The 14894-nt window shown below is 40.2% G+C and overlaps 1 protein-coding gene across 2 annotated transcripts in view; it reads right to left on the reverse strand.

Moving 5' to 3' along the window:
* SLC1A2 (solute carrier family 1 (glial high affinity glutamate transporter), member 2) overlaps positions 1-14894 on the reverse strand; it is a 166501-nt gene that overhangs the window by 27032 nt on the left and 124575 nt on the right. For both annotated transcript variants that reach the window (XM_011940714.1, XM_011940715.1), the window contains exons 6-7: positions 14086-14212; positions 4852-5085 (exon numbers count right to left, since the gene is read on the reverse strand). In XM_011940714.1, coding sequence (XP_011796104.1) covers positions 4852-5085; positions 14086-14212 — 361 coding nt within the window. The remainder of the gene's footprint in view (positions 1-4851; positions 5086-14085; positions 14213-14894) is intronic.

The raw sequence follows: 14894 nt of genomic DNA on the forward strand, positions 1-14894 counted from the left end.
GAGACTCTGTCTCAAAAAAAAAAAAAAAAAAAAAAAATCTATGTCAGAAAAGAATCAGCTATCAACAGTGAAATGGGATGAGGAATTTTTGGATAACCCATAATTTCATGCTAGAAATGCTGTTTCCAATAAAATGACTGAATGGATCGCATTTAGCCCCAGGAAATTGCCCTGAGCTGGGCTTGCTAATTTCCACAACAATAAACATGTCCAGCACCCTTCAGCATGAGCTGAAGCACTTCACTGGGGAACCTCACAGATAGTCCAACACCCTGATACACGCTCATCAGCCAATTCTACAGTCACTTCAATGACATGGAGCAGGAAAGCATGTGTTCGATAGCAAATCAGAGACTAAATATGAAGTGACTTCACCCCCACTCCTCCCAGGCCTGGGATGTGGATTCATGACCACATGACCCAGCCTCAAAGGCCAGAATTCCTGACATGTTCATATGTCTTCAAAATCGGAGACCAATAAAAAATAAGGATTGCTAAAGGCCAGAATATTATCTCCATGTGGATAGAAGTGCATGGGAGGGTTAGTGGATTTGCTGCAAAGTTTAAGTAATGTAGAAAGCAATGCAAAACACTCAAACTGCCATGGAAGTGCTTCATGGTCCATCCTCTTGATTTTTTTCTATTCAAACTTTAGCAAAGTGAATTAGAAAACCTGCAATGCAGACAACATTTGGAGGTGTTTTCTCTCTTGCACTTACAGCTTTTGTCAAAGTTTCCTCCTTCTACTGGTCAGAATTAGTGACTAAGCTGGACATAGATCCCTGTAGAGGTCTTGGTTTCTCAGAGAGTGGGAGAAGACCATCTGTTCCAGGGTAGCTAAATGAAATGAAGATTCCAGGGCCTATCCAGAACCAACAAATCAGAAGCCCTAAAACTAGGGATGCCCAGATGTGCATCTTATCAAACCACTGGCCCACAAGCTCCTAAAACAACCTTTGGAGAGCCAAATTTATCTTACCAGAGCATTCTTTGTGATTTCAAGTCAGGGGTCTGTCTCATGCCTCCTTCTTGGTCTTGGGTAGGAAGAAGAAATGTTTGTTGGGGAACATTTCATAACTAAAATCTTGCAAACTCAGGGCAAAGTTGGAGCCTGGCCTCATTTGCATGCAGGAGATGCCATTAGACCTGGCTTGCTGTCTTAATGCGAAGTCAGTGTCCCTTTCTTCCTCTTACCCCACCCTTTCCTGGGCCCTTTCGAAGGGTTGCCAGGACACCAGGACTGGTCTGAGATGACTGCTTAGTTGTGGTTGGTGGCCAGGATTCTCGATTGCAAGGATTCTCAAATCTAAGGACACTTCTGGGATTGCTGGAATACATTTATATTTATTATTGCATTCATTTTTCCAAACTGTCATCAAATGGTCTTTGGACAATTAAGTAGATTGGGAAAAATGATGTAAGTATAAAAATATCCTCTATTTCTCTACTGGACAGGCTTTCTTTGTGTCTTTAAAAACCCACCTACCCAATCAAACTAGGACTTGAGATTTTTAATTTCAAGCTTTCCTATGTGGACGGGCTGACATTCTGACGTTGCTTTTTTGGCTCCTGCCTCAATGACCATATGATAGCCCTCAAATGTTGCTAACAATAACTGTCAGATATTTGACATGCTTCTTTTGTTTTTTACATATTAGTTTTAACAGCCTGCACTGAAGTTGGAGGGCTGAAGACAGGTCGGTCTCAGGCCACCCCCCTCCCTCTTCCCTCCCTGACATCAGCCTCTGGAACCATTGAGAAAAGTCATTCAACTACCCTCAACATCTTTATTCTGTACAAGGGCCGAGGAGGCAGGAAAGATATTTTGTGGGCTGTTCCTGGGTTTTGCTTTTTTTTCTTCTTCTCTGTGACCATGATGGCAAAGAAACCTTCAGTTAATTCTCGGTACATGACTCATGTCACACAGCCTTTTAAACAAAGAAAGTCCACATCCAGGCAAAAACCACATTTTAACTAAAGATTAAAACCACATTTTTTTTTTTTTTCAAATGAAATACAGGGTTGGGGAAGAAATCGGTCTAATATTTGCAGCCTTGGTTGGATAATCAGAGCATTTGTCTCTGATTTAAATACAAATTTGGGCCATGCAAATTCCCTTAAGATTCACCTTGTCTTACAAAGTTACTGAAATAATGGCCTAGTCATTCAAAAGAAAATAATACTAATATTTTTGAAATAGTTGAAAGATCTAAATCATAAAGGTATTGGAAGAAAATAAAAGTCATATTGTATTAACTTGGAGAAGCTATTCCTAAGCAAAATCTAAATTCTAAATTCTGAAGAAAAGTATTGATAGCTTTGACTAAGTACAAATTTAAAACTTCTAGAGGCAAAAAGCACAGTAACTTTTTAAGACAAATGTCAAGTGAAGAGGAGGATTATTTGCAACTTGTGACACATGAGCTAATATGCTTATACAAAAAGAGAGCTTGAAAATCAATCAGGGAGGGACGAATACCTCAACAGGAAAATGACCAAGTTCATGAACAATTCACAAGGCAGGGGAAAGGGGAGGGGAAGGAGAAGTAAAGATATGCATATCCCATGAGATTACTTTTCACCCAGTAGGACTGGAAAGCATTAAAGTGACTGGTAATATCCAGAGCTGGTAAGTAAGCGGAGATGGGCACACCCTCAAACCCCAGTTAATGGGAACATAAAATAATAAATTTTTCTGAATAGCAATCTGGTAACGTGATTCAAAACTGTCAAAGTGCATACCATTTAACTCTGAAATTCCACTTATCCTGAGGGGATCATCATACCACCTTGCAGGGATGTATTTTTAAGGATGTTTGTCACAGCTCTGTTTGCTAGACATGCCTTAAATGTACATCACTGTGGCCAGGACGGGGTGGGGTTTGCATTGTACTACATACAGTGCATTATTATGCAGTTTAAAAACTGGTAGTAAAGTCTATTGCAATAGATATAACTTTTATGATATGTTGACTAGTAAAAAAACAGCTATTTATAAAACAGCATATATATACATAGTAAGAACTTGAAAGATATATAACTAAAGACTAATTAAAAGGTTATGACCAGCTATCACTGTATGATAGAATAATTGGCAAAGCTCATTTTCTTCTTCAAAAGTATTGTATTCACTGCCTGAACTTTTTCACAATGAGCCGCAGAAATTTTATTTTATTTTTCTTTTCTGGTTATGAGCCAGGTATGAGATAAAGTATGAGATACCAGGCTTATAACCAGAAAACAAAAATAAAATTAAACCAGGTGGGTTTTTTTTCTTTTTCCTCTTTTTCTTCAAGTGGACATCTGTATGGATAGAGATATTTAGTCATGGGAAATTTATAAAACCAAGAAGGAAATTTTGAAGTGTTTTCCTTTATCTGCGGAAACTGGGTGCAGATCCTTAAGATTGTGTATATTCCAGCTTGGTCTGAAACCCCATTTTCTACTAGCACTGAATCCTCATTGATTTGCAAGGTGGAAATTTAATTTGGTTTCCCAGGCATTATTGGTCTGTTAGGTCGCTTAAGGGAAACCTGACTGCCTGCTCAGCAGCTGTGGAGCAACAGGCCCTGCTGTGTCATGGAGTGGCACCTCACTAGCAGTACATGGGCACAGGTTCTGCAACAAGGACCTGATGATGAGCTATGGGTTTCAGAATTTGCTTGCCTCCCTGTTTGATGATTCAGTCTTAGTTTTGTGACCCAAGGACATATGTGCAGACATAAAATAATGACTGCAAGCTGAAAGTAAAACATTAGTCTTAAAAATTCTCAATTGTAAGGCATTTCTTTCTTTCTTTCTTCCTTTCTTTTTTTCTTTTCTTTTCTTTTCTTTTTCAGATGGAGTCTCACTTTGTCACCCAGACTAGAGTGCAGTGATGCAATCTCAGCTTACTGCAACCTCCGCCTCCTAGGTTTAAGCAATTCTCCTGCCACAGACTCCCGAATAGCTGGGACTACAGGCACTCCCCACCGCACCTGGCTAATTTTTGTATTTTTAGTAGAGATGGGGTTTCACCATGCTAGCCAGACTGGTCTTGAACTCCTGACTTCAAGTGATCCGCCTGCCAAGGCCTCCCAAAGTGCTGGGATTACAAGCGTGAGCCACTGCACCCAGCCCAATTGTAAGGCATTTCTTATGTATTTCTTCTTGTTCATTTTTTGGGTTGTTTTTGTTAGATTCAGTCCAAGATGATAGTCCAAAAAATGATTTTTCTCTGCATATCTCTGGGGTCCTCTTTGGCTTTCTAGGCACTGGAACTAGGTAATAAAGGGGGAACTGATTCTTCATCAATGCCAAGTTAACTCTGGGGAAGAATAATCCATTAGAGGTTCATGTCGAGGTCAAAGACTTGGCTGAACTTTGTTTGTTAGAAAAAGTCTCACCTAACATACCGTTTACTTTGTAAAAGCTGCTGCTTCTACTTTTGAAAATTTATTTACGAAAATCTTCAAAGAGTAGTATTTTGTGATAGCATTTTCCAAATCACAGGTGAAATGTTAATTGAAAAACATCCTGTTAAACTCCCTTTAGAAAACATCTAAAACTAATGCCACTAATGATATAAGTGGCAAATTAGGCATGCAAACAAATAGCATGCATTTATGTGAAAAATTTAATGTGAGATCATATTTCCAATATAGTTGCAAACCAGCAAAAATGTTCACCAGAAGGCTCAGAAGTTCCTAGAAGGAGACAAAAATTCAAAGCATTCGCCTTTTCCAAAAGATCTTAGTAATGTGTGCCAAGTGTTCTTATTGAACTTTGTGATGGGAGGGTTTTGAGAAAGGAGAAGTGGCAAAGAAGGCAAAAGAGTGAGCAAAGAGAAAGGTGATTTCTTTTGTTCTCTACCTGGAAGCGGTGCCCAGGGCAGTGATCCAAGCTTGGAAAATGCCAGCAAAAAAGGAGAAGGGGTTTTTCCTGGTCACTACAAAGTAAATCAAGGGGAGAAAGATGCCCCCGTGGATGATGAGGCCTATGATCACTGTTACCATGTACATCCCCAGTTGCCTAGCAACCACTTCTAAGTCCTTGATTGCAATGATCTTCCCACAGATCAGGCAGGCGATACCCAGGGGAGAGTACCTGAAAAACACAAAAGAGAAAAACAGCATTGAAGAGATCATTATGGCATTCAGAACCTGGGCCTCCTCTGTACTGCACCCTGAGGAAAACACGTGGCTCTTCTGTACAAAAAAAGACTTTTGCTGAGAAAAGGTGATGAGATTCCATTGATGTTATTTTCTATTTTGGACCAACTCCCTTAATCAAAATCTGTTTTGTGGATCTGGTGGCACCTGCTCTGATGAAAAGTCCAAAGGCAAATTTTGTCGCTAAGGTGAGTTCTAGGGATAAAGGAGACATGCATTATCATCTTTTAGCTTTACCATCAAGTTCAAAGTTGAGAGACTCAGGTGTGTCTCTGGGAACCTTGTTTGATTTGTGTTCCTCAGTTCCTTCCTAGAAATTTGGGAATTTGAGCTTTTTAGAAAACTATAAACTGGAATTTGTAAATTTGCATTATTTTTACCTTGGAAGATAGGGAATATATTAAAATGAGAGCGAGAAAGAAAGAACAAGGAAACCATCTGAGCCAAAATGTACATTTAGAGAAAAGTGGTTTTACGACTTCCAAGTCTGAAAGTATTTTTTCCATACTTACTCTAACAAAAATGCTAACTACTTTCATTTTGTTTTAAGCACTATGGTGACAGCTGCACACTCATTCCCTCACTTAATGCTTACCACAACCCAAAAATCTAGGTGTCATTATTGCTACGTGGCAAATAAAGAAACTGAGGTTGAGAAAAGCTAAATAATCAGCCCAAGATCAGGAAACCAGGAAGTAAGAGAACAATTTCAGGTCTCTGAAACTCCCAACTGGGGGATTTTCCCAACCAAGACAAGCCACTTCTCTTTAGTGAACAATCACAGCTCTTTGAAGATAAGCAATTCACCATATGCCAATTTATCCTATATAAACTGATGCTATAGTTCTATCTTATTATTATTTTATAGAGAGTTTGGAAACTACTTTGGTCCTCACTCTTGGGAAAGCTATTTTGTCTCTCAACCTGAATATATTCTTCCCATATTTGGTAAAATCCTTTAGTATCCAGAATGGTGTTGCTAGGGCATGAATTGGTTCAGCCTGTGACAGTTTCTGGCTGATATGAAAATATTTGTGGGAAGGTTGTTACCTTAATAAAAATTATGAACATACTTGAGAGAAAGACTATGGGGAAAATGAAGTCCCTAAATAAAGGCTTCCAGCAGGGGTCAGGGAGTCAGGAAAGGCTGCTGTAATTGTAAGATCTATACAGACTTGTAATTGTGCCTGGAGCAAACACTTTCTTGAATTAAAGAAAAAATGTGAAGAGTAGATGACACACATATATATGAATACTACATAAGACATGGAGCTCATCTCGCCACTTATTAGCTATTAATATGTGACCATGGTTAGTGGCTTATTCCCATTTTACAGATATGGATGTCAAGGCTCAGAGCGGCTAACTCCAATCTCATGGAGATGCTATGGGGATTAAATTTTTGAGCATGCCTGTATGTGTGCTGCAAAAAAGCCCTGTCGCATCTCTGTCAGTACCATTAATTCTCTGACTCCTGACAAAGGAATTCCTCGTGGGTTCTGTTTTCACACATGTACCCCATGTCCTCTCATCACTCATGCTTATTAAGCCTGAGTTAGTGATGCTTTCTAGAACATCTCATGGGATACCCAATTGCAAGATGATTTTATAGCAACATATTCTCTCAAGAGGAACCTAATCTTGAAGGAACTGATTTGTAACTGACACAATTAAACATTAGCATAGCTGTTCTCTTCCCATATGAGAATCTAGCCTGAAGCTCCTATTTCTCCTTTCTGTGGGGTCCAGGCTGGTCAAGTCTGAGGACTGCTTCCCTAGACATTAGGGAGTCTGAGACAAACCTGTGCCCATGTCATTAAACCCTGGGCTCTCCCACCATTTTATATTCTGCTGGTGTGTCCATAGTCACAACATCTCATAAATTATCAAGGTAGTCTCGGGGACCAGCACTTCGTTCACTGAGACTGTAAATAAGCAGAATGAACCCTCCTATAAAGCAAAAAAGCATTTATCTTCATAAACCAAGAGATCAGTTCTTTCCCAAGCACCAAGCACCCTTTAAAGATGTCCAGAAAAACACTACTATAAGCTGTTTTGGGTGCCATTCAATTTTCCTTCTCTCCTGGGACAAGCAATTTGTAGAATGGAGAGAAAATGCTTTCAAGGCTCTTTGCCAAAAAAAGACTAGCTATAGAGTATCCTGGAGAATGTATTTGGGCCACTGACAGATGGACAGAGAGAGGTAACAGTTTACCTCTGGGGCACTTAGCCAGTTGGGAAAAGCATGAGCCCCCATTGTAAATGGAGAGTGTTAGTCAAAGGCCAGAAAGTGAAGTGTTAGGGTTTATAAATATGGCAAGCAGAAGCCCTTGCTAATCCAAACACTTTGATCTCTGGGAATAGTATAAGCACTAAGTAGAAGAAGGTAAGAACCTTTGTTCTATGAAGTCTTTTAGGGCCATTACTTTCTTGTGCCTATTTTTATTTTATTTATTTTTTATTTTTTATATTTTGAGACAGAGTATTACTCTGTTAGCCAGGCTGGAGCTCAGTGGCATAATCATTGCTTGCTGTAACCTCGACCTCCTGGGCTGAAGCAATCCTCCCACCTCAGCCTCCTGAGTAGCTAGGACTACAGGTGTATGCCACCATTCTCAGCTAATTTTTGTTTACTTTTATTTTTGTAGGAGGTCTCACTGTTTTGCTCAGCTGGTCTCAAATTCCTAGCCTCAAGCAATCTTCCTGCCTCAGCCTCCTAGAGCACTAGGATTACAGGTGTGGCCAACCAACTGCGCCCATTTTTAAAACAAACAACTTAGGCCTTCACTCTAAAACTGAGGCTTCTGGGTTCCTGGGTTTCCATATCAATGAATTACCTAACTGAAAATAACATGCCATGGAAAAGGATGGGCAAATGCCCAGCACCCAAGGCCACCACTCAAAGCTTCTGAGATGAAGCCAGCAATCAAAACCACAAACCAAAGTGCATAAAGAGGCTGAGGGCTGCATGGGGAGTTCTGAAGCCAAATAATGCCCTGTGATTGTTGGTCCAGTTTCCAAATGAGAGGGACATGGCTAGAGAGCTGGGGAGAGGGAATGGCTCCCATGCTGCTCTTAGGCTGTTCCTGTTCTCTGTTTTCAGGGTCACAGATTCATCCAGGACTGGCCTGTGGAGTCTTTTTCTTACTGCTGTATCCATTCTAGCCTCCACCTACTTTGTCTCAAAGCCCTTGCCAGCCTAAGGGTCCCACCAAGATGCCCCTCACAGGACTCCACAAACACACTCATTTACAGCAGGCAAGTTACCTAGAATTCAGTCGGTGTCCGGGTGTCAGAAACCACCGCCTTCCTGTTAACAATGCGATTCCCTGGGCTTACCACACACCTACGGAGTCAGAATGTCCTGAAGCTGGCCTTGGGGCATTTATATTTTAAACAAGCTCCCCAGGTAATGCTGATCTGTTTGAAAACCAGTATTTCAAGAAACAAAAATCTTAACTGCAACTGATGAAATGCAGATATTACTTCATGACCTTTTGGAAACCATTTACCTTAGCAATTTCTTCAGGATCTTTGAGGTCTTAACCCACTGGAATAATTCATTTGGGACTTACAGGCCTGGGACAGATGACGGGGCAGACACTGATGATGGGAAAGGAGGTAAGCTGAGGGACTTTCTCAGTCCTGCTGTGAAGGCCCTCTGGTGCTGTCCCACACGTTTCCAATAGCTTGTCAATAGAGCTAAACACACATTCCAAGAGTAGCTGAAAGGTGCTGTCCATGCTCAGAAAGTATTACAAATCTTCATCTTTCCCAATCCATTTAGGGATAGGTGTTCCAGCTACCCAAAGAGTGATTTTTGTTCAAAGTTACCATTTGTGATTAGAACTTTTCATCAAGACAGAGTGAAAAACAGTTTGTACAGCCTCCAGGCTTATGATTAAGGGACTTCCTTTTGCAAGTAAATGAAATTCCAACCCATCAAAGTGTCCTGCAGGACCCTGGAGGATCTGCCTGCTGCCTACCTCTCCAACTGTACCCCTTTTGTCCCCTTTCACCAACCACACTGCAGCTTCTCTAGACCTTTGTTCTGATCCTCAAAAGCCTTTCCCTGCCACTTCTTCCCCCTGGAACATTCTCCCCTCAGTTCTTTACTAGGTTGCTTGGCTCACTCTGCAGCTCTTCATTAAAGGTCACCTTCCCAGACAGCACCATGTGGCCCATCGCTTCTACCCCCATCACTATCTCTCGCTATTGCATGGCACTTAATGACTATTGGAATTAGTAATAAGTGCTACAAAGACAATCTGCTCCCATTTGCTCCCTTTTGACTTTCCCTCTCTCCCTTCCCTAGGGTGTAAGCCCCACGAGGGCCGGAACCTTTCTCTGTCTTATTCACCATTATATCACCAGTACCTAAAATCATTGCCTGCACAGAATAGAATATTTATTGAATGAAAAAAAATAGATGGATTGACAAAGATTCTTTGTGTGACCAAATTTTAGTTAGGCTTCTGAACCTTCTTCTGGCCTCTTCTGGGCTCTTTGCTAAACCTTATAAATTCCGGTTTAGCAAAAAACTCATCTAAGTCAGGTTAGCAAGAACCTCCGTCCTCAAAATCTGATCACCCTCAAATCTGATCAGGTTCTTCATCCTCCCCCAGATGATGTCTGGTCACCCTGTGGCCTTCAGCTAGAATCCTGTGGGGTTGGTTTAGCCAAAATACTCCTTACCCTAGACCATCCACTGCCCCCACCTTGCTCCATGCCTATAAATTCCCACTTGCCCATGTTGTACTTGCAAGTGAGCCCAATCTCTCTCCCCCATTCCAAAATCCCATTGCTGTTGTGGTCCCTGTGCTCATTGCAACGATCCTGAATAAAATCTGCCTTACTCTGTTTTAACAAGTGTCATTGAATAGTTTTTTCTTTAACAGTGTGGATGGATGGTGGTTTATTGGAAGAAGGAATTGGAAGAGTAGGTAGAGATTTTACTTCTCACTTACGTTTTTATAGGGATAAGATTATGAAACATTTTACTTTCTGTTTAAGTTTTTCAAATTTTGAAAAAAATGTTTTAAATAACCTCATAAGAAAATGAGGATATGAAAATCATACAAAAATTAAGGGGTTTTCAAGTTTCTTAAAGAATTCATGAACACAGAGATACAAAGGATATGGACTGAATTGATGATAATATTGGTAACAGCAAACAGCTATTACTATAACACTAATCCATGTAAAGTGCTTAGACAGTTCCCAGCACCAAAAAGGTACTTCATGACTGTTGGTCACAGTCTTAATTCTCACAGCAACCTATGGCATGGATTCTAGAATCATCCCATTTTACAGATCAGAATATCGGGGCTTAGAATGGGTCTAACTTGCCTAAAGTCACACAGCTTGCAATAGGAGCATCCTGGATTCAATCCAGTCTGAAGTAAAAAAGAAATTGATGTAGGTATTACTTCTGTACAGCTCCATAATACTGGGCAAGTCACCCTCTGTGCTTAGTTTTCTCATTTGGTAAATGGGTTAACAAAAGCACATATTTTTGTTCAGTACTATTGTGAAGAATAAATGAGCTACTGCATGTAAAATAATTGGAGTAATATTAAGTATTTAGCAGGAATTTGGTAAATTTAAGTTATTTAATAATAATTGTTTCCTCAGTAATAAATGGGTTAGTACATGTACTGTAATTGAAATAGTACTGAGCATATAACAAGAAGTTAGTAATTCTAATTTATAATTTAATAATAAAAACAATTATAATCTTTTCAATGTTACATTTTGCTATTATTACTATTATAACTGCTACATAGAAAAGAATACAAAAGAATTCTGAATTTTTAAGCTTTGAGGGGTCAGTTAAAGAGTAGTTAACTGTTTTATCCAGAACCTTTTTACACACATCATTAGCAAATACTGATGCTGATGAGGCAGTGAAAGAATTAAAGAAATGTGTAGATTTGGCATCTCATGTCACGTGACACCGTCCTGACTATGAGCCTAGATGAAGTAACCAAACAGCTGTCAGAAATCATACTAGGGTCTTACTCCTGCCTCACAACCACTTTTTACCTCCCAAGATGATAATAAGTATTTAGGAGTTCTGGTTTCAACAAATGGGAAACTTCTTAATTCATACCACCACCCTCCATCTCTGGGGAGGAGGGAGGCTACACTTCATCCCACTGACTCATCTGATGTTCCTAGAAGATTCTCTTTCCTGCAAGAGTTTAGTGGAAATCACATTGGTATGGACGTAGGAAGGACACACACATTGCCCATGTTATTGGCATCATATTACAGAAATACGGGCTGCATATTTGGAGTAAGGATGCGTAATCTGCTAGAAATTCTAGGAAACAATGGAAAATCCTAATGTTTAATCAAGAGACTTATTCTGCATTGTGTATTATGTACTAAACTCTCAACAGACTCAGATGAATCTGAAGGACTTAAAAAATACATTTTACCTCTGGGAGCGGTGGCTCACACCTGTAATCCCAGCACTTTGGGAGGCCGAGGTGGGCGGATCATAGGGTCAGGAGTTCGAGACCAGCCTGGCCAACATGGCGAAACCCTGTCTCTAATAAAGATTAAAAAAAACTAGCCGGGCATGGTGGCGTGCACCTGTAATCCCAGCTACTTGGAAGGCTGAGGCTGGAGAATCACTTGAACCCAGGAGGCGGAGGTTGCAGTGAGCTGAGATCACACCATTGCACTACGGCCTGGCGACAGGGCAAGACTTTGTCTCTCTCTCTCTCTGTCTCTCTCCATATCTCTCTCTCTCTCTCTCTCTCTCTCTCTCTCTCTATATATGTTTTACAACACCGCCATATTACCAAATCTTCATACAAAAGAAATATCCAGAAATCCAGCATTGCCTGAGAAGCTGAAGGATCAGTACAATCATAAAAGAGAACATGTTATTTCACTAGCATCCTTTCTGTGTTTTAAAAGCACCGTAAAACAATGATCTGAACAAGCCAGGTCTGCTAAATATGGTTCATGAAATAGTGAGGAACATCTTCTTGATCTGAAATCTTGGAGTTTTCAGCTATCCCATTCATTCCTAAAGTTTTAGTAACAATTGACTACAGGCACATCACCATGTTTGGTTCTATGGAGATAAAAAATAAGAACAGATTTTTGTCCTTGTGAGGTGGGGTGGGAGACAAGAAAAAGAAGAAGAGAAAAAGCAGCTGGAATTTCCATGAAAGGCACCTACAGAAAAGTGGAAAAGGATCAGAAGAGGTTTGGCAAAGAAGGTGGGTAGGCCTGGAACATGCAAAGATGGGGAATAGGTAACCCAGAATTCCTGTGGAAAAGAGAACACAGGTATGACTTGGTCTAAGAGTGGTTTTATTTTTTTCTAGGCAGACATACAGGACCATCCTAGGGATCTGAAACAAATGCAAGTAAAAAGCTTTCTGTCTGATGGATATGGGACACCAAAAGTTTCCTATGATTGAAGATGACAGAGCTTCCATGATGAGAGAGTAGATCCTCGTGCTCTCCTAGGCTCCCCTAGATTTCAGAGTCACTGACTATAAACACACGTGAAATAAAGGGGAAACAATATTGTTTAGATGATTCAAACCAAAAAACCTACCTGCTTAGGTATCAAGGATTTTGATACCAATATGAACTATAGCTCTTCCTCTACCCAGCTATAATAATCTTAGGCAAGTTAATTATTAAGTTGGTGCAAAAGTAATTGTGGTTTTTGCCATTGAAAGTAATGGCAAAAACTGCAATTCACATGTTGAATTCATATGTCCCCCAAATTCATATTTGAAACTTAATTCCCAGGGCAGTGGTGTTAAGAGGTGAACCATCTGGGAGGTGATTAGGTGATGAGGGCTCTGCCCTCTTCAATGGAATTAGTGCTCTTAATAAAAGATGCGTGAGGGAGCCTGTTTTCCTCTTCCTGTGAGGACACACACAAAGGTGCCAACTACAAGGAATAGGCCCTCAACAGATACTAAATCTGCTAGTACCTTGATCTTGAACTTGCCAGCCTCCAGAAGGGTGAGCAATAAATTCCTATTGTTTATAAATTACCCAGTCTAAGGTATTTTGTTATAACAGATGGAAAGACAATGACTTTGTAAAAGAGAGCCCAGAGAGCTTTCTGAATCTCTTTTCATGCTGAGCGAAGTGGCTCATGCCTATAATCCCAGCACTTTGGGAGGCCTAGGTGGGAAGATCACTTGAGCCCAGAAGTTTGAGATCAGCCTGGGTAATATAGTGAAACCCTCGTCTCTACAAAAAATTTTCAAAAACTAGCTGGGCATGGTAGTGTGCACCTGTAGTTCCAGCTACTTGAGGGGCTGAGGTGGGAGGATCACTTGAGCTGCAATGAGGGAAGTTGAGACTGCGGTAAGCCATGAGGGAGGTTGAGGCTGCGGCAAGCCATGATCATACCACTGCACTCCAGTCTGGGTGACAAAGTGAGACCATGTCTCAATAAAATTACAATGAAATAAAATTCAAATAAAAATAAATAAATATCTTTCTAACTGTGGATACAATGAGAAGTTGGTCTGCAACTTGGAAAAGGCCCCTTATCAGACCCAACCATATTGGCACCCTGATCTTGAACTTCCAGCCTCCAGAACCATAAGAAAGAAATTTCTGTTGTTTCTAAGCCCCCCAGTCTTTGGTACTTTGTTATAGCAACCCAACTAAGACAGTTACATAAAAATATACAACCCATTCTCAACTCGCTGGCCATACAAAAGAGACAGTAGGTTAGATTTGGCCCAAGGGGCATAATTTGTCTACCCTTGTTCTAGGGGAAGCTCCAAAAAAGATATTTTCATCCCTTTCTCAAGGTCTTTCTGGAAAGACCTTTGATCAGCCTATGCCAACTTGTTCCTGCAGGGAGAGCTCCAGTATCCTCTGGGGACCCCAAGGCTTTCTCAACCCACGGCTAAGAAGAAGTAAGAACAAGGCCACTTACCACATGATCATGATCACTAACTTCATTACAATCTCATTCAAAATGTTGAAGAAATCCACCATCAGCTTGGCCTGATCTCCCATCTTCCCCATAGCGATGCCAAAAGCAATAAAAAATCCTATCAGACCTGTTGGGTGAATCACATTACACAGAAGGACAAATTACAAAGAATGTATTTTTTCTCCTCATTCTTTACCATTCCCAAATGTATGGAGCCATGTTCTCACTGCTGGTTACCCTATGAATTAGACATTAAAAGAAAAAAAGCATTATATTTCATACTGAATGTAACTTTCCCCTGGATAATTATGGATTTCTTGAACATTTTCCACATGAGCAAGTTAAACTGTAAGCAGTGTTAGGTTCAGGAAAATGTATTCATTTTCATTCCAAACTAAAAGGTGTTCTCTTCTCCCTCCACTCACTTATGAAGTCATATGTAAGCAGATTCCATTATTACACAGATTAATGAGTAAAGGCTTGTTGGGACTTGGGGATTATCATGCAAACTTTGGAGCCAATATTGGAATAGCAGAGACCAATTAGCCAATAAATTCTTTGCTAGAGTTACATCTAGCTTGTTTTGGTATTATCCCAAATCAACGCATGGCTGGTATGTTTTACTCTTACAAAATCCTAAATGTAAAATTACTTTTTATTACTACATACATAAAATGACAGGGAGAAAAAAATACTGAAAAATCAAAGGGAAAACAATAAGAAATCCGAAACTCCATTTTATCCAGTTTTTAAAAAATGTAATCTGTTATTTATGAATTTGTCACAATTCTTTTCATGATTGAAGTGGT

This window comes from Colobus angolensis, unplaced genomic scaffold (genome assembly GCF_000951035.1).
Source record: "Colobus angolensis palliatus isolate OR3802 unplaced genomic scaffold, Cang.pa_1.0 Scaffold192, whole genome shotgun sequence".
Taxonomy (NCBI): Eukaryota; Metazoa; Chordata; class Mammalia; order Primates; family Cercopithecidae; genus Colobus; species Colobus angolensis.